This window comes from Echinops telfairi, unplaced genomic scaffold, assembly GCF_000313985.2.
Source record: "Echinops telfairi isolate 266 unplaced genomic scaffold, ASM31398v2 ScPeMD7_7469;HRSCAF=8507_1, whole genome shotgun sequence".
In the NCBI taxonomy this organism is placed as follows: Eukaryota; Metazoa; Chordata; class Mammalia; order Afrosoricida; family Tenrecidae; genus Echinops; species Echinops telfairi.
In genome coordinates, this window is record NW_022111373.1 from 23,690,702 (window position 1) to 23,711,597 (window position 20,896).

General features: G+C 43.9%; 1 protein-coding gene across 4 annotated transcripts in view; it reads right to left on the bottom strand.

Annotated features, from left to right (window-relative positions):
- The window catches only part of TNFAIP8 (TNF alpha induced protein 8), a 167,890-nt gene that overhangs the window by 44,222 nt on the left and 102,772 nt on the right, over positions 1 to 20,896 (bottom strand). The window contains exon 1 of one of the 4 annotated variants that reach the window (XM_004696959.3): positions 6,929 to 6,988. The exons of 2 other annotated variants lie outside the window; for them this stretch is intronic. Coding sequence is in view for 1 of the 2 variants with exons in the window: in XM_045285348.1 (XP_045141283.1) it covers positions 6,170 to 6,200 (31 nt within the window). In the remaining variant the exon portion in view is untranslated. Of the gene's footprint in view, positions 1 to 6,169; positions 6,377 to 6,928; positions 6,989 to 20,896 lie in introns of those variants that run through there. One more of the 4 variants, XM_045285348.1, reaches the window with a different exon arrangement.

The window sequence follows — 20,896 nt, forward strand, 5'->3', positions numbered from 1 at the left end:
TGCTACTTCATCACTGTCATTTTGCTACTCTTATGAATCGGGCGACCCCTGTGAAAGGGTTGTTCAACCTCCAAAGGGGTCGCAACCCACAGGTTGAGAACCACTCGCTTAGATAGCCAGGCGGTCTGAATGGGTGTGGGAGGGAGAGTGGAAGTATACTTATGAATATACACAGGTTTCTAAAGTCATCTATGAATGCACGCTTTCCTTTACGTCGTGAATGTATCTCCTCTCCCTACCTTGGTTTAAGCCCTCTGGGTTGCCATAACCACCTGTGTCATCAAGACTTTGGGTTGCAAGAAGTGAACATTGAGTCATGCTACCCTAAGCAGAAGACATAATTAGAAGGACATTCTAAGAAGGTCGAAGAACTAACGTCTGAAGTGTATCAGGAAAGTGCAGCCTAGCAGCACCTAGAAGTTTGGTTAGAACTTCTTCAGTGCCTTCACTACCTCAGTATCCTTGCAGTTCTGTTCAACCTTAGTGTTACCCTGTTCAGTTAATTCTGCCTGCCTTCAGCAGAGGCTGGTTGCTCTGTTCAGACTGCTCTGCGGGGCTGGTTGGGGTAGACACTTGTCTAGAGCGTTTCCGTAACGTCCCTCCTCCCTCCCTCGTACGATGTTGATCTTGTACGTGAAACCTGTGGGAGTAGGAACTTGACGGGACTGTGTCTTTTTCTGGGTCTCACATATTTTCTGAATCTTAACACTTTGCTACTACACGTTTTAGTGGAAAATATTTAAGTTTTCCTACTCTGATAGGTTTTCACTTTACACAAGTTCTGGCTTTTACAGCTTTTGCTATATGAGTATTTTGTATTGTCATTTGTCTCCACTTTGTGACGAGCTCTTGAGGATAGGGAGATGGGGGGGGGGACAAAGGGGGAACCCATCACCAGGTTGGATATGTTAGCCCCAACCTCAACCCACTGTCAGGGGGATGAATGACAGAAAGGTGAAGGTAGAAAATGGACAGTGTAAGACACAAAATAACAATAAAATATAATTGATGAAGGATTCATGAGGGTGGGAGGGTGCAGGAGGGAGGAGGAAAAAGGCTGAGCTGATACCAAGGGCTCAAGTAGAAAGAAACTGTTTTGGAAATGTCAATGGCAACATATGTGCAAGTGTGCTTAATACTATTGAATGATTCTTACAAGATTTGTAAGAGCCCCCCCCCCCCAATAAAAAATCTTTTAAATAAAATTGTACATGTTTTGTTCTGCCTTTCTTTTGTTTATTTGTTTGTTTGTTTAATCCCCAGTGCCACACTGGACTTTTCAGATAAGAGGGCTTAATAAAAGTTAAACTGCTTAATAAAAATGAGATTACGTGGGAAGAACTTTAAGAGGACTGCTTAGAAATTGTAGCTTCCCTTTGCAGGAATAATGCCCTAAGCCAAGAGGACTGATCCATTTTAGACTTCTTAGGTTTTCCCACTTGGGCCACTGACTGAGTTCCCATGCCCAGCTAGCCTTTGTGTACCAGAGTGAAACTCTTCCTCCTCCTGGACCAGCCTCGGACTCCTCCACAGGCTCGAACCCAAGACAATGTCTCTTAGTAACCTTTAAGATCTGGAACTGAATTTTTGCCTGTGGTAGGATAACCAACCATTTACAGGCAAAAGAGCAGCATTTACCCAACAACAGAGTTCAGAGGGTTAGGAAAAAAGGGGGAACAGAAACGGGAAACAAGGAGAAAGTGTTAGAACTGGGGATGGTACGTTTCAGCAGATGAGTTGAAGCAAAATGTATATGAGAATTGTTAACTGTGAGGCCAATGATAAGCCCTAACCTAATTCACCGAATAAAAAGTTCAGAACTACACTGCTTTTTGCAGCCGATAGTTCAGTAACGTATCATAATAATAAGGATGATGTTGAATGCTAAAAAGTAAAAACAAAAACTCTGTGTAGCAGGGAAACACTGTGTGAGACAGGAGGAAAGGGGAGACATTGTCTTGGGAACCCCACCTATCTCTGACAAGGAAGCCTGGTCTCTTTATGATTTTGAGTTCCACATTTCCCCCTATTCTGTCCAGGAATTTTAATGTGATCCTTTTCATTAGGCGGATATTGTGAAGGAGGATCAGAATTGTAAAGTACACCAAATTATAAGCTCAGTTTAAATCCAATGATTTCATGGTGCTTGGGTGACATTCAAAGGGTGGTATCTATCATGCAGCAAGTATACTATGTGCCTCTCAGAAGAGCCTCAGCTACCATTGGAGGGGGACAGGAGGCTGTAGTGTCATAGGAATCAAGGAAGAACTTTAGGATTCTAGGGACAGTCTTCTCCTAGTCTCAAATGCTGCAGAAAAGGTCAAGCAAGATATGGTCAAAAGTTACGACTTCTGTGTCCTCATGATTTCAATAACTAGGAGTCACTGGTGATGTTGGTGAATGTGGCGTCAGTGGAACCGTAGAGAAAAAGCCAGACTGCCAAGTGGTGAGGGAGGATGGAAAGTGAGAAAAGAGAGACCTTGTCTAGTAACTGCCGCTCAGTTGACGGGAGCTGTATGTTTTTACGGAGGCACACTGCCACATCTTTCTCTTGAAGAGGGGTCAGTGGGTTTGACGACCGACTTTCCAGTTAGCAGCCAAGTGTTTTTTTCCATTGTAACAATAAAGCCGAATGCAAATACTTCGATGGAAAAGTTCTTTTAAAGGGAAGACATAAGGTAATGCCCCAAGTGGACAGAGTACTGAGGATTCATCAGCATGGGGATCATTCGCTCATTCTACAAATGCAGAATGAGTACCTAAGAAGGTGTTGGAGATAGAGCGGAGAAGGAAACAGACATGGTTTTCCTCAAAAACTTGTGGTCTAGGATAAAATAGAGATGCTAAGCAGTTACAAATGTGATGGGTGCCAATGATGAAGTGAACAGGTACGATGAGAGGGCAACAGGCATCTTAGTTTGGTTTGGGGATTCTGGGGAGATCAGATTCAAGACCAGAATCTAGGAGTTGTTTGGGGAAAGGGGTGAGGTGAAAAGAAGGATATTCCTGGCAGACCAACAAGACCCTGAAGTGAGGAACTTGATTATGTCAGCACACGGAGGAAAGGAGCCCCCTGCCACTTCCTCCTCAAAATCCATCCACTGGTATAGAGAAGCCTCCAAACTCGAGAGAAGCTGATGAAGGAGAGGCCTTCTCCAGGAGGAATAACGTCTGCTCCACAACCACTGAATGTTAGGGGTAAAGGTGAGTCTCTCTGGGAAGAGAAACACAAGGGAGCTGTCTACTGGGTACTGTTTTCCTTGTGAAATAGCAGGGCTGGCGAGGCACGAGAGAACTGCGCTCACTCACTGCCAACCTCTTGAAGGCTTATTCCTACCAGCCAAATTCTCAAAAAGCAACCCCTCTTGACAATGACTTCTTGCTTTCTGATCCCACAGATAAGCTGACCAGGGCAAAGGAACACTAAAACTGTCCTTGGAAATCTTAAGTGTCATTCACGTTTACTATTTCATAATTAAGTTGCTTTACTCAACAGGAAACGACTACATGCCAAAAATGTGGCCATTGGCCTATCTCCTCAGGAAGCCCTCAGCCACTGAAAACTGTTGATATCCTCTTTTTAACGGTCTTCCTCTTTTTCATTAAATGGGTTTCTTCCTTTATGCCTCTTACTGTCCTATTAATTTGATGACTAGACAACTTAAAGACATTCAGCTTTTATTATAAAAAAAGGCCCGGATGACTTTCCTCTTTAATACTCAAGCACAATTTCCTATTCATTTATAAACCACCAAAATTAAACTGGTTCTTTAAGAGGTGGCTATCGACTGACGAGGGAGGCTCAGCGCTCCTGGCCTGGAATCAAGAGTATTCTAAGCGACGATGGCAGCTTAACAATATCCCCAGTCATTTGCTCCTACATTCATGCACATACACAAATATGTTGGCCTCCAAGGACCTCTGAATCTAACTTGATATTTTTTTCAGATCCAATCCCAAACAAAGTAGATTAGTCTCTCCAGTTCAGAATAATGACTTAAAAGTATCTCCCATTACAGTAAATCAGGCATGAAGCATCCAAAGGCAATTTTCTTGCAATGCAGACATTTCTGAATAGCTCATGGTGATCACACATTAAGCTGCCCAGAAGGAGAAAAAAAAAACAACCCCATAAAGCAGGAGGGGAAAATTAGTAAGGATAGAGGAGTAAGATAACAGCATTTTAGGCGATACAGCTCCTCTCAATGACATCTGAGTGGCGACAAGTTGCTAATACAGGTTCTAGAAAACAGCCAATAACCAGGGAGTGTGTGTGCGCGCACACACACACTCACCCTTTATTTCTGGCAGAAGCTGCAATGATTCAAACTGGTTACTAAACTGTTTCATCAGTCTCCCTCAAGAGTTATTCAATACCCTGCACTTTAAGAGCCATCACTTTTAAACTCTAGAACTTCAGATTCATTTAAAAGAAACATTCTGGGATTTCTATTAAAAAGATCGGAGGCTAGATCATCTGAAGAATGTAAATGATGGTGAGTGAAGGCCAGGTGAGCAGGAGGGAGACCACAAAGAAATCTCCTCATACTCCATTGTGCAAGAGTGAGCTTCCAACTTTACAACTGGAGAGAGAGGAAAGGAGGGAAGCTTGTGGATGTTGTTAGACGAATGTACATACTTTGGGATATGGTTCCCCGATTTTGCTCCCTGTGTCTTTCCCAAGAGAGGAAAATCACATCAATTTAAGTGCTAATGGCAATTCATACAAAAGTTCACCACTGGAGTGTCTAAACTCGGTTGCTATTTGCCTTTGCCTACTTTTGACTTAGTACACAAAGGCTTTAGACTGGGGAAAAATTCTATCAGCTAGCAGATTATTAAATAAACAAGGTATGCATGGGCTTACTTAATAATCTGTTGTGAACAATGTGAAAAAAAACATGTGAAACTATCACAGATTCATAAGCAAGCACAAGTAAGCCCATGCATACCTAGCTTACTGTGCGGTCTAACACAGCCATCAGCACAGAGCAGAGAACCTTCCCCAGGAAGCTCCACACCCATCAATGCTCCTTGCTGGCTGTCACGTTCATTCATGTCCGCCTTCTTTATACTGACTAGTTCCTCGCACAGAATAATCAGATACACATCAGCCCAGAGGCCACATCATGAAACAGTTTTCAGCTGATGGAAAGGAGAGGCAGTGAGACAGAAGTGGACAAGCTGCAAGTGCTCTCCCTACTTGATGTCTACCAAATGGAGAAATGATGGGGCTCCTTCCTGCTCAGCTGCTGTGATTGATGTTAAATTTACCAGCCTCCCAAGAGGCTACTTGAAAAGAAAAGGAATCTCACAATCTTGAATAGTGTCCTCTCCCGTACTCTAATTTCCCTAACCACCCCGTCATCACAAGAGGGCTTCTGTGTACATAAAATCTCAGGAAACAAAGCATACAAACGCTCACGCACAAATAAACTCCCCAAACTCACACCAGCGTATAATTGTGTTTGGGTTGGCGCTTTTCCAGCCCTGTCACCCGTTCTCTGTTAAAAGTAAATGAAACCCTTCGCTTTGGCAAAGTTCAAGACAGACAAAACTCTCCTCAGTTTCAGGCTGCACAAGGCTCCCCTCACATCCCTCAGGTCCCCCCTAGGGCCCCCTTCATCCCCCACCTAAAAACTGAACTCACTGATGAAAAGTCAGCAGGGGGTAACCAACGGCTCCCCCCCTCCCCAAAACAAATCCTTTCACTTTCTACCCCCTTCTTTAGCTTCTCTCCTTGGCTGGAAACACAAGGTTCTCCATTTGTGAAACCCCTTTCACAGGACCCACAACCGCTCAGGCTCCGCGGAGACCCAGCCTTCGGCTGTCCCGAGGCCGCCGGGCAGCCCGCTCCCAACCATATTTTGCATTCTCCGACTCAGTCCTCTGGCCGTTTTGTTTCCAGAGAAAACGAAAGAGCAGTCTTATGTGGGTCTGACAGCAGGTCAGAGTTTTCTCCCATCCCCTCTAAGCGACTGCTGGGGAGAAGGGCTCCCCAGAGGAGTTTCTCCTGGCTTCCCCAATCCATCTCCAGCCCGCGGCGAAGGTCCAGGGAACAAAGTGCCCACGGCTGGCTTTCAAACGCCCACCAGCCCTTGCCCACTCTCCCTGCTCCCCGATTCTCCAGCGGATCGTTGCAGGCCACGGAGAGACATCACCCCCATACCTTCCTTGGGTTCCTGGGCTTCGGAGTGCATGGTGTCAGGGTAACCGGCTGCACGGCGGCGAGTTCCGCGGAGCTGCCAGTCCACCCTCCGCGGCCCCAACTGGCACTCACCGGGGAAAAAACGGAAGGAAAGCCACTAAAATCAAACCCTCCCCGGGGCGGAGGGCTGGTTCTGGGGCAGGGATTTTCAAGGGGAAAGTTCTGCAGGAGTGACGAATCGCGTCTGCGCCGGGCGGCGGGAGTCCGCCCGCCCCCGGGGCCGTGTGCCCCAGCCCGTCACTGGGCGGAGGCGACCTGGCTGGGCTGGCTAGGCCCGGGTGCAAGCAGGTGGGGCCCGTCCGCGACACAGCCGGAGGCAAAGAGGGCAAGGGGAGGGTTACCTGTGCGCACACATAACTGATGGATAGACTGTGTCCGTGACAATCACATACTCCTTACTCAGTTGATGAGCAAAAAAAATGCTTCGGAGCAACGTTACAGTATTACATTTATGTGTACGTACACGTACACACACACACACACACACACAGCAAAAAGAAAAGAAAAACCTTGTGCACCTTTGGGTTACATTACAGTTCATAGGACTTGTTTGGGGGCTTGTACTCCAAGAACTAAAGATTTTTAAAGTGACTTGGTTGTGTACGTTTTTCACGAAAGAAAGTAGCATTGATATGGTTCACGTGGATGTAAGGGCCAGCTTCATCAGGAATTGGGACTGAGCGCAAGTGGGAATCTTTGGAAGAAGGTGAGGCGCCTTACCTTAGTACTTGCAACATAGGCAGGTCCGTTTAGCCCGTGGCTGGACCTCTTACTCATCGCCAGCGAGGCCGCGGCCCAGGGAACTGCTCCGCAGTTACACTTTTAAAGGGCGGCCCTTAACAAAGAGCCTGGAACTCCTGGAAGGCTGAAGGAGATAAACCAAACCACACCCACTATCATTGAGTCCATGCCGACTCACAGCGACCTCAAGGTCATCCCAAGGAGCAGGGCAGAACTGCCCCTGTGAACTTCAGAGACTGTAACTCATTATGAGAACAGAAAGCCCCATCTTTCTCCTGCACAGTGGCTGGTGGTTTTGAACTGCTGACCTTGCAGTTAGCAGCCCAATGCGTGTGTGTGTGTGTGTGTGTGTGTGTGTGTGTGTTTGTGTGTTTTGCAGAGGGTGAGTGAGGTGGGATGAGGGGTGTGGAGGAAGGGGGGATGCGGGGAGTGGGGGTGGTGCTGTACAAAGGGAATTCAAGCTTTTGAAATACTGGTGGATTAGCAAAGCTGGTCACCTAGGGAACCTATCATTAAGTTCAATCCCATTATCGACCACCAGTCCAGCCCAGAGATCGGAAGTCACTTTAGCTGGTAGACCTCAGTTTTCCCCTAGGAGAAATAGCAGCCAATGATATACCTGTCTTACCGAAATGTTCTGCAGAGCAGTTGTATTATCATCAACCTTAAGCCAAAAGCCCTCAAATTACATACCTGAAAGGTCGTTTTTGAAAACTGTGAGTAAATTTGTATTCTTGTAAGAGGTTTATTTTCCGGGTGCTTTCTTTTTCTCAATAAAATGGGCAAAAACAAAACTCCAAACCATGAGTAGAAGTACTATGATAAACCGAGGGAAAAGAATATACAAACGATATGCATTCAAAGACTATGCAGTAAAGTTTGTCTTTAATGACTGATATAACCTTAAGTAAGAAGGATTTCTGAGCCTCCATTTCCTCACTTGTTAAAAAAACAAAAATACCGGTAGTACTATTATTTCATAGATTTATGTTTGATGTTAAAGCAGGCTATATATGTGACTTGAAAAAACAAAATATTACACAGCTTAGTATTTACTGCATTTTAATAGTGAAGCGTGGGCAGCTGATAGGATAAAGGTTTGAATCCCCCAACAGTTTCCAAAGAGGAACCCTGGCTATCTGCTTCCATAAATACTTCAGCTACAAAATCCTAAAGGGCAATGGGGTGAAGTTGACAACAGCAACACTGAACCATTAAACGTTCTTCACATGAAAGATGGGCTTGTCTGGTGCCCTCCAGTAGATTCCAACTCAGAGCAAAACAAAAAGTTGCTCAGTAGTAGCCAGATAGGAGTCCTGGTGGCACAGTGGCTTATGAGTTGGGCTGTTAACTGTGAGGTCAGTGGTTCAAAATCACCAGCTGCTTCATAAGAGAAAAAGATGAGGCTCTTGAAAAGAATTAGTCTCAGAAACTCCCTCTGAACCCTGAAACTCAGAAAGGAATGGTTCTACTCTGCCCGGTAGGTTGCTTTGCGTTGGACCTGACTAAATGGCAGTGAGTTTGGTTGTTGTTGTTGTTTGGACAGTGCCGTCTACATGATAGTATCATTAAGCCCACTGTTGCAGCTACTGAGGCAGTCACTAACCCTCTACTTTAACCAGATATGATGTCCTTTACAGCAGTCGATCTTTCCTGGTGACAAATTCAAAGTAGGCAAACTAAAGGCTGCACATTTTGTAAAAGATACTCAGGCTTCGTTTTAGTACAAATCACTATAGTATTTGAACAGGAAGACTGTATTTAGGCTGTTTATCCTCAAGCAGCGAACCACCAATGAACCCTTTAACATTGAGTCGAGTTCAACTGACAGGTTTCCCAGACTGTAAATCTTTACAGAAGCAGACAGCCTCATAGTTTTCCCACACAGCAGCTGGTGGGTCTGAGCCACTGAACTTATGGTTAACATCCCAATGCCTAGCCCACAGCACCACTAAAGATCCTTAGTCACAAGCAACAGAGGTTATTATAAATATTAACATAAGGCCTACCCTGTTTCCCCGAAAGTAAGACATCCACCAAAAATAAGACTTACTTACAGTTTTGCCTCTCGCTGAAATATACAGCATCCCCCTGAAATAAGACCTCCCCGAAAATAAGCGCGCCCCCCCTCCCCACCCAAGCTACTGTAACTCTGGACTCTGGACCGTAGCAACGGGTGCTGCTGCGCTACGGGTGCTGCTGCACAGCTCACTATTGGCCGCAGCGCAGCCGGAGCAGACAGGAAGTGTGAGGTCTCTTTTAATAAAACAATAAACAATAAATGTGTACCATATTCTTCTTCATGGACAAACAAGACATCCCCTGAAAATAAGACCTAGTGCATATTTGGGAGCAAAAGTTAATATAAGATACTGTCTTATTTTCGGGGAAACGGTAGGTATTGCAAAGCGATTCTAATGGCCTAAGACCCTAGGTAGAACTTTATCCTACAAACAAGATGAGGACATAACCAACCAGAGAAGAGAGAACAGAAGAAACATTTGGACACTATCAGTCTTACAGAGCCTCTCGGAAGCTGACCATGCCAGTGAGAGTGTAACCAGCCACACCTTTCTGAAAAAGACAGTTCATTGTCAGGTCCCCTCTGCCAGACATCCTCTTTGTTAAGGTGTGTACCTTGTACTCAGTCCTGTCAGACTATTAGAGGCGACATGGCCCCTCTCTGTGCTGAGATTTTCTGAATATAAGCAATACCTCCACACCAAGGCCTTCCTTGTCCTACCCAAGGAATCACTGTGAAGTTCCCACGCTCACACATCTCCTTTGCCCTCCCCCCCTACTGCAGTACAAATGTCCATGAGGAGTCCTGCAGGGTCCCCCACCCCCACCGCCGGGGCTGTGCACTGCACAGATAGAATAGCTCCCACTGACCCATAATTGGTCCATATAAGGTGTAAAAACTGTTCAAGGTGATGGTTATGCAAATGTCCAAAGGAAGAAACAAAAACCTCCACCAAGCCCACTGCGCAATGCAGTTGAAATGTAGCCCACATTCCACACCTTATCTGTGGCAGGCAGGCCTCACTTCTACCCTCTCTTTGCAGAAAGGACCCCCATCAATCAAACCCACTGCTGTCAACGTCAACTTGGTTCCAATTCACATCATGGCAGGCTAGAACTGCACCATAGGGTCTCCAAGGCTGTGCATTTTCATGGAAGCCGATGACCTCATCGTTCTCCCCTGGAGCGGCTGGCCAGTGGTTACTGCTTGCTGATCTTTCACTTAGATGCCCCAAACTTAACCCACCGTGCCACCAGAAAAACCAAACCCCAAACTCACTGCCATCGAATTGATACTGAGTGACCCTCTGAGCTTCCGAGGCTCTCTTTACAGGAAGAGAAAGCCCAGTCCCAAGGAGCTGCTGGTGATTTCAACCTGCTGACCAGACGGCTCACAGCCCAATGTATTACCACTACACCACCAGAGTTCCTCGTAAGAAGTACTTATAAATGCACTTTGCAAGTCCAATGTGCACAGAACACATTAGATGTATTAAAATACGTGTCCTGATGTCTTTGCTTCAGCTGTTCTGCTCGGTTTCTTACAGTAGGTTCAGGAAAAGGTCCTCAGTCCTTCTAGGTTAGCCAAGGAGAACAACTGCTGAACGAAGAGTTCAAGCGCCAAGTCAACCTCATAACTTAGCATCAGTTTGGCAGTTGAGCCTTGAACAGGCACCAGCAATCATCAAAAACCTACAGAGAAATTTATTTACATATAATCCAGCAGTCACCTTGAAGAAGACGGTCCTGATTTAGCTCCAGAACAAAGGCAGCTTGTTTGAGAAGATCGTGAGTGGATAGGGCATTCCTCCACTGTCTACACAACTTCAAAACCCTCTTCCCATTCAAGAGGGTAAAAGAAGACCCAAATTCAAATAAAGTTTCCAGAGGCCCCTTTATAACTTTTTTTCTTTATAACTTCTTAAACAAAGCAATAACAGGCCCATCATCTGGATGAGGGAGACCATCAATAAGAGGCCATAATGATGTCCAAAGTATGCATGGCCAAGTGGCTAATTTAGAACATAGAAAACAACATTCATTATAAAATCATGATTGGTGACAGATCAAGTCATCACTTACGCAGAGGACACTATAGAAGCGGGAAAGGGTCCATGATTGGGATATGAACACAACTGCAGAGAGAAAAGTTGACAAGATTGGTTCCGGGGCCCTCTGGGCTTGGTCCTGCTAAGACTCATGACCAGTGGCCATAGGAACTGAATTTTCATTAAGAGCATGCCCATGTAAGTCCCTGAAGATGAGACTGCTTCTAACCCTGGGCTTTCTAGGGGAGTCATCATAAATACACTTTGCCCGAGGGCAAATTTTTTATATTGCTGCTTATTAGAATCAACTCAAGGGAGGTTGAATTTGTGACAAAACACAAAATGGAGCTGGAGCCATCACTGGAACCCAGGTGTATACAATTCAAGCTCAAATACATACCCTAAGCAATCTCCAGTGCCCTCACTCTTCAAACAATGCCAAAGGGCTGCTCATTTCCCTTTGTTGGTCTTCTGATTTATACAAGGTTTGTCCCTTTGTCTTGATTATGTGTTTTATACAAAGAAGGGACTTCTTTTTAGCCCCCGTGAGTAATCCTTCTGTCTATCACAATGACATGTATCTCTTACAGATGGGGACTTGTTCACTCTTGTATGTGCAAAAAACTCTCCACCATCATCTGCCTGGCAATATGTCTGGAAGTCATACTAACAATGTATCATGAATGCCTCACACAAAAATAGCAAGTCAGTTAGCAACACTTCTCATTTAATACCAGGCTGTATTTCAACATTATACTGAACGCCATCAGGTACTGGGCTGCTAACTGCAAGGTCAGAGATTCAAGCCCACCAGGTGCTCCACTGAGGCCATCTGCTCCCATAAGGTTTGCATCTCAGAAACCCTAGTTAGGATCACTGTGATTTGGAATCGATGTGATTTGGTTTATTAAACTCTATCTCATTTCTTACCAGGAATCTCCCACTTACATATGAGAATGTGCCGGGGGTAAATTAGTAAGCCCTGATTAAACTGGGCATACTGGTATATGGACAACAGATCTAACTAATTCAACCTCTCATGTTATCTTGTTTTTGGAAACTCTCACATAAACTTTATCAGAGAACAGTAGGAAAATGTTCTCTTAAATTATACCTCAATAACCAGTTGCTGTGGAGTTGGGTTTCCACTTAAGGCAGCGGTTCTCAACCTTCCTCATGTCTCGATCCTTTAATACAGTTCCTCATGTTATGGTGATCCCCAACCATAAAATTATTTTCCTTGCTACTTAATAACTGTCATTTTGCTGCTGTTATGAATCGGGTGACCCTTGTGAAAGGATCATTCGACCCCAAAAGGGGTCGTAACCCACAGGCTGAGAACCACTGACTTAAGGCAGCCCCCTGTGGCAGCAAACCACCAGGCCCTTCTTCAGAGGCATCTCTGAGTGTGCTCATATCTCCAACCTTTTGGTTAGGAGGCTGGCACATTTAACTATATGACAGAGGAACCCAGTATCTCCAGACTTAAAATAAATCTATAAAACATAGGTCTTTGGGCCTTTTGCATACACGTGTCGAGATGTCTAAGAAGAAGGGAGGTCAGTGAGTTTTCAGACTCAAACATATGAAAAGATATGCAGATCTGGGAGAAAGAGGGTGAGATTTATTTGAATGGTATGACATTCTTTGCTTGCATTCAAAACAGTATTAATTTCTCTGCAAGGAAAAACACTAAGCATCTCTGTAAACTACACAGGCATAGGACTGTGGCTTCTAGGCCATAAGAACTGAGGTCACAAATGCCTCCATTTCATCAATATTTTTATTTATGTTCTGCCAATATAAGGCTAAATCTGTACATGCAAAATTTAGGTCAGAGGGAAAAAGTGTTTACTTTGTATAAAAAGTGACTTTTTTCTATCTGACTTTGAGACTTTCCTCAACTTTTCTTGTATTATTTATATCTATACCCTTGAAAGTCTTCTAAGACTTCCATGATTTTTAAGGTGGCTTCAGATCTCTCTCCTATGTGGCAAAGATTTGCGCTTTTAGCCTGGTTAGAACTATGGATTCTTCAATAGCCCTTCACAGCCTCCTCAGACCATCCTGCATTTAACCTTTCACAATAGTTAAATGTAGCTAAATGGATGCTTCCCCACAGCTCCATGCTAAGACCAGTTGATTTGGCTCTCTCTGCTTACAATTTTCTTTACCAGAAATGGAGAAGGGGCTGTTCAAAGAAGAAAAGTTGTTAATTTCCAGTGAGCAGACCCACAGCTCACAGCACTCCTATGCATCGTGGAATGGGGCTAGGTTTTCACTGACAGATTTTTTTGGAAGTACATCAGCAAGCCTTTCTTCCTAGCTTGTCTTAGTCTGGAAGTTGTTCTGAACTGTGTTTCATATCATCATGCAAGCAGATGGATGGTGGTTGCACTTGAGGTACACTGTCCAGGAATCAAACCTGGGTCTCTCACACGGCAGTCAAGAATTCAACCACTAGACTGTGCACTCCCCAACCTACACCCCTGCCCAAATATCAGTAGAGGGAACTTATACACCTCGTTAGGTCAAGCCCTGAGCCTCAATTGGCTCTACAGCTATTTGTGGTCAAGTACCTGGTTGAGGTTAGGGAGCTTGGAAGAAAAGTGGGGCAGAGTTGCTGTAAATAAAGGAAAAGCAGTTGAAGATGAACATGGTCATCGGAAAGAGGGAAAGCTGCTGGTGAACAGGTGGCTCTGGATTTCGAGATCTCTTATAGCAAGCTCTGTTTCCCCGAGGGCATCTTCAGCAAGTTCACCTATCCCTCCAGTTCATCGTGTGAGTGGGTCTGAGGGACTGGGAAGAAGTGCTGAAGCTGGAGATGAGAGCACAGGGGGAGCACAGTGCATCTGGCGACTACATGTTTTCTAGGGAAAGGGTGTCATTGTTTCCTTTCATTTCTTTCCTAAGAAGTCTCCTTTGTTAAAAAGTGTTTAAGCTTTTAGCTGATGATTACACACACACACACACACACAGTCAGGACTGAAAATACTGCCCAAACAACTTATGACTGAGGATCCTTTTATATGACTTCACAATCATAGTTTTGCATTTATATAGATTTTATTTAGTCTCTCAAACTAATTCACTCAGGTCATCATACCCATTTTACAGATATGTAATTAAAGAAAGTAGTTACATGATTTGCTCAGGGACATAACGCTAAGCAATAATGTTCTTCAGAATACAATAAATGTCAACTAGGCATCCTGATTTACTCTACTACGCTACTCATGTAAAATTCTGTTTTACAGAGAAATTACTCAAAGATCTCTATATTGGGTGGTTCCTAAAGAAATCAAGGCCGGTCATACATAGGAGTGTAGAGCAGTGGTTATGGCATGAGGCTGCAATCCGCAAGGTCAGCAGCTTGGAACCACCAGTAGCTGCTCAGGAGAAAGACAGAGCCTTGGACTCCTGTAAAGAGTTCTGGTTTTGGAAACTCACAGGGCAGGTCTCCCCTGTCCTGTACAGTTGCTATGAGTCAGCACTGACTGGAGGGCAGTGGGTACAGTTCTTGTATTTCAGTCACTGCCATTGAGTCAAGTCTGATTCACAGAACAGCAGGTTAAGCAATGCCACCAGCCACTCCACAAGAGATAGATGAGGCTTTCTCGAGCAAACATTTATAGTCTCTAAGAAAGTAAAAACAGAACCCACAGAGTGGGGGGGAAATCTTAGACAATGATACAACAGATAAGAGAGTAATCTTTAAAATCTATAAAAACTGTAATACTTCCATATGAAAAAAGACAAATTACTCAATTAAAACGTAACATAAACCAATACCCCAAACGACATAAAAATGTTCATGATTACTAACCATCTGGAGATGTAAAAGATAGCAAGATGTTGTTGCTATTGTTAAATACCATAAAGTCCATTCTGATGAGATATCACTTTATACCAACAATGACAGTCAAGTTAAAAAATAAAAACACAACCAGAAAACAGCAAATCCCAGTGAAGGTGTGGAAATATTGCTAGTAGGTCTATGTGAAACAACTAGGAACAGATATTCCATATAATTCAAAAGTACCTCTGCAAAGCTTATACCCTAAAGAAGTAAGAGCCAAACCACAGACAGACATATGTATCCCCATGTTCACTGCAGCTGTTCACAATAGCAAGAAGCTGAAAACAGCCTAAATACCCATCAGTAGCCGAATGGATAACGTAACTTTGGTATATGCATACAATGGAATACGTTGCAGAGCTGAAAAAACAATGATGCAACTACGGAGTACCTCGGGGTATGGATGGACCTGGAGTATATTATGCTGTGTGAAGCTGGTCAATCACAAAAGGATAAACACTGCATGAGGCTACCACCACGGTGAGGGTTTATAACTAAAACAAAGACTAGCATGCCAAAGGGAATAGTGTTGGAACAGAATTTGGGGAGGTAAGGAAGGTGGGAAAAAGCAGCAGATCAGAGGGTTGGCAGGTTGACTTTGGTGAAAGGGAAAGACCACAAGAGGGAAATGAGAAATTTGAAGAGGGGGGTGGGGTGGGACACAGGGATCGGGGTGGAGGGTTGATTGAATTGTTGCATACAGCATAATGATCAGAAATGTAAACCCACTACTTAATACACAATTTAAAAAATCTATTTTTTATTTAAAACTCTTTAAAATATGTATTTGTCTCGAAAACACACAGGAGCAGTTCAACTGTTTTATAGGACACTGATTCTTGTATAGACTTGATCTGGACTGGGCTGGGATGTTTTCTTAATATACAATTACTTTTTGATATAAAGCTCTTTCTTACACATATATGAGTGTCTCTCAATTTATTTCTCTAGTCAAAAACCAGTCTAACACAGGCTGCTAACCACAAGATCAGTGGTTCAAACCCACAAGTTACTCTGAGGCACAAGGATGAGGCCATCTTCTAGAAAATCTATGGAAGGTTACTACGAGTTGGAACTACATCGAAAGCAGTGGAGGTTTGGTTTTAATATCTCTTTCAGATCTGTAAACCAAACTAAACCACCTGTCATTGACTCAACTCCAACTCACAGTAAGTAGACCTACCGGCAGTCTCATCGTTCTAACAGTGAACGGCAGATTAGAACCACCACTGACCTTTTAGTTAGCAGTCTGAGGCTTACTTAAGAGTGACACTAAGGCTCCTTTTAGGTCCCTTGGGATGCTAAACTAAGGGTTGGCAGCTTAAATCCATCCATCGTACAGGAGCAGAGCAAAGAGGGCAGCCAGGAAAACCCCAGGGAGCTCAGTTCTGCGGTGTAACACAGGAGGTGGCCAGAGCCGCAAATGACTCCACAGCTACAGGTTTGGATTTCAGGTGTGTTACTGCCTTTTGGAAAGTCCCTGGATTGGGGTGGGGGTGGGGGGGTGGGCACCCATGGCTAAGCACTGGGGTACTGAGGGAAAGGCTGGCAGATCAAGCTCTGTTAAAAAGGGAAAGGAAGTCCGATTAATCTGCTTCTGAGGATCAGAGCCTTGAAAACAAAGGTTACGGAGCACAGCACTGCCCTGCTCCTCACATGGCAGAACTGGCTCGATAGCAACTGGTTTGGTTTCTGTCTGAGGTGTCTCTTTTGCCTTGGGATCAGTTTCATCTTTCTTTTCTCATTTTTCCCTTAAAAACAGGCAGGTCACTTGACGTCCCTGGGTGTCTGTGAGTTGGAATTGACTTGATGACTGTGGGGTTTTTGTTTTTGATTTTTAGATTGGGCTTCTTTTTCCATACCTATAAAAAGAGAACAAGGCCCCACTAGTAGGGTGGCTACAACGTGGAACTGAATCAGAGATGTGACCAAACTCGGAAAACTAAGATGTTCTCCTTTATCGCGCTCCCAAATACATTCTTGATCAAAGCCGGTTGCTCTGGGTTGCAAAGGATCTGACTGGAGGCCCTGCATGCAGGCCCTGCATTTGAACATGTGTGGCTCAGCAAATGGGACATTGGCATGAAAGGGCTGGGCTTCCTTACAGTGCCCAGGTTCACAGGCGCAGCCCAGCCCCTTCCTGGTTTTCTTTCAGAAGGGCCGGAGGAGCAGGAGGTGGTCCAGGGTCAGAGTCACATGGAAGAAGTCACGTCTCATCTACTAGAGCGCTCTACCTGACAAGCGGTATCCTAGGCCATCGCTGGCAATAATGATTCCTCCGATGACCTCCATTAACAGAGGACTCACCCTTTGATAGGCAGTTCCATTTCCTACTCAGGTCCTCCTTATGTAGAACTGAAATTCAAGTTTTAGGGAGGACAGTCATTGTCAAACGACTTCACCCCGGCACCACCTTTATTTCTTACAGCAAGGAAATAACTGTGTAAGGCGGCGAGCACAGGATCTCTTTGTCCGCAGCCTCGTTGAGACCCCTCAGCATTCAACTGCTGTTGGCAGTAGAAAGCAACGTGAGGCCATTACACACCTTCCCAGTGCAGCCAGCGTCTGGTATTGATTATCGTGCAGAATTCAGAAGCTAGCAGCTCTGGTGGAGGCAGGCAGGGAAGATGTTTTTCCTTTTCAATGTAATCACTCCGCAAACCAAAACTCACTGCCTGGGTCCATTCTGACTCACAGCGGCCCTAGGGGCAGCATCAAACTGCCCCGTGGGTTCCTGCGGCTGTAACGCCCGCCTTACTGGGGCAGAAAAGTTCATCTCATCACCCTAAGGGGGGAAAATGATCCCAAGACAGATTGAGGAATGGATCCTACTTATTTGCATCTGGACAGTATTCAGGTCTTTATTCAGGTTTCTGAGAAAATTCAAGTTTCACAAAGAAAGCAGAAGCATTGTTTCCTATATGGAATGTGGGCTGTGAACTCCTGGTCTGAGACCTGTTAGAAATTCTAACCCATACCCAGTTGCCATAGTTCTACATTGAGTTTCAACATGGGGTGCACTCTCTATTACATTCACATGTGTGTCACGTGGTATTTATTAAAAAGTTAGAAAAGGCTAAAGGAAAGCTCCAGGGCGGGAATGGCTTGCCAGGTTAAGGAGGCCAAGGCTGGAAGGCAGCAGACAAACTCAGCAGGTGGTGAAAATGTGAACTGAAGCAGACTTACCCAAACAGAACTTTAGCAGCGGGCGCTGGAGGGGAGAGATCTGTTTTTTGCAGGTACAGTAGCTTTGAAAGGCAGGGGTTAGGAGTTTTTCCACTTGAATGGGACAGGCTGTACAACTTAACATTACGCAGCTTCTCCTTGAAGGAGGCGTACTTACAGAATGTAACAGTAATGATCCACAACGTTCTAGAAATCCTCAAAATGAAGGTATTTTATGATAGACTGCTCATCTGAAGAGTGTACCTGACTACTTAAAAAAAGGAGTATTATATCCAGACATTCTTAATGGAAACAAAAGAAAATGAAAATGCACTCATTTTCTTAATCAGAAACCATTTCAACTAATTATACATATGCGGTGCCATTTTAGTTTCTCAATTTGAACTAAATAAAACCAACTCAAAACAGATATAAAGAGATAGGAAATTGCTTTCTGTTGGGTCTCCCAGCTGCGAAGCACAGGAGGAGTGGCTACATAATGAGAATCACTGATACAAGGGGTGATAGGGAAAGTGGTGGGAGTGGGGAGAGGTGGGGGGGTGATAGGGAGGGAAGGGGGATTTGGACATAATAATGAAGAGGGGAGGAGGGGAGAGGGAGCACTAGAACTGATCATAATTACACAACTCATTTTAAAGGTGATTTAACCATGGGGAAGAATGCTCTAAGATTGATGTGGTGCTGACTGTACAAGTCTCCTTGATTGAATGATCTAAGTATCGAATTGTATGATATGTAAGTTATGTGCCAATAAAACTGTTGGGGGGAAAAAGGAGATAGAAAATAGGACTAAAATGGTGCACCAGTCCCCACTCTCTAGAATAAGTTTATGTTGCAGAGTAAGCAAACATAAGAGGAAGCTGAGGATTCAGTGTTCACTCCCCCACTGTAGTTTCTGTACTGCCTCTCACATGCGCTCATGCTGAGGACTGTCCTGATGAGCCGAATCAGATGTATGCCAGTGATTTTTGGTTTCGAGTTGGATTCTTTTCATACCAAAATGCTCCTATGTACAAGCCAACTACTTTGTCTGGTCTCAACCAAATAAACAGAAACACATTCCAGTACTAGAGAAAATACTGGTTGTCTGATACTTACTGAGAGATAATCTACGTCAATCTCCAATCTCATAATGGTTTTCAAAAATGATGACCCTATACAAGTTTTACTTTGCTCATAAATCTGTATTCTTCACCAACTCAATCCCTTATATTTTCATAGCTTTTATACTTTTGAAACTGCTTTGAAAAAACTCAAGATTCTCACTCCGGGATTCCTAAATTGTGCACCAAGATGCCTCAGGCACCACCACAAACTCACAGGAGTTTTCTTAGGAAAGTTTAAATTTCCAAGGTAAATGGAGCCCACGAAGTTTCAAATCTCAAGTTGCAATACTGACAGAGTCAATTCTGAGGAATATCACTGTGGATGTCAAATGGATCTTGGCTGAGAGGTGAGAACATAAGAAAGGTGTTTACCTTGAGTCTATTGACTATGTAAAGGCTTTCAAACTGTGTCAATCATAACAAGAGTGCTTAATAGAGATTGATTAACATTGTATAGGTAAAATATTAAACAACCCAAGAAGCATCACAAGAAAGTGGAAGGAATACACAGTCACTGTACCAAAAAGAACTGGTCAATGTCCAACCATGTTGGAAGGCAGCACATGATCAAAAAACAATGGTAATGAAGGACAAAGTCCAATAGCCCCCAAAACACTGTCAAAAATCAACGGTCCAGAGACTGATGGATGGACAAACAAAAACAGGAATAGGGGTTAGAATATCACTACATTGTTTTGGGAGAGCCACACATTTAATCCATAACTGTTTTCAAATGGCAATGACTGAAATGAAAAGAAATTGATGGACTATCAAGTAAAATGTTTCAATAAACAAATGCAATGTGCTGAAATCACTCAGCCGAGAAATTCGGAAGACAGAAACCTGGGCAACTGACTGGTAAAGAACCATTCTGTGGCCATTCCAAAGAAAGGTGATTGAATAGAATGCAGAAATCATCACACAATAGCAATGCTATCACATGCAAGCAATATTTTACTGAAAATAATTAAAAAATAGTTGCACCAGTACATCAATAAGGAGCTGCCAGAAATTCAAGCCGAATTCACAAGAGGATGTGACATGCTGATGTGGCTGAACAAGAGGATGTGACATTGCTGATGTGGCTGAATGGAGAAAATGTAAGAAAGATGTTTACCTGTATTTTATTGACCATGCAAAGGCTTTCAACTGTGTCAATCATAACGGACTATCGACAGATAACATTTCAAAGAATGGGAATTCCAGAACACTTCATCTGTTCATGCGGAACTTGAACACAGAGCAAAGGTAAGTCATTTGAACAGACCAAGGGGCAAGTGCATGACTTAAACTCAGGAGGGTGTGCTGGACTATGTGCAGAAGAGAGCATCAGTAGGACTAGTGGAAACTCATGAACTGCAATATACAGATGACACAACCATGCTTGCTTAAAAGGAAAGAATCATTGAAGCACTTACTGATGCAGAACAAAGACGACAGGCTTCAAAACTGACTACACTTCAACATAACGAAAAATCCTCACAACTGGATTAATGAGCAACATCGTGAAGGGACTGTAGAGAAAAGACTGTGAGTTGCCAAAGGATTTCATTTTATTTGGATCTGCAATCTATGTCCATGGAAACTGGTCAGAAATCAAATGACCCATTGCATAGCGCAAATCTGCTACAAAAGGCCTTTTGAAAAACTGTTTTAAAAAAAGCAAAGATTCCCCCCCCCCCCTTTGTTGCGTGGTATTTATTAAAAAGTTAGAAAAGGCTAAAGG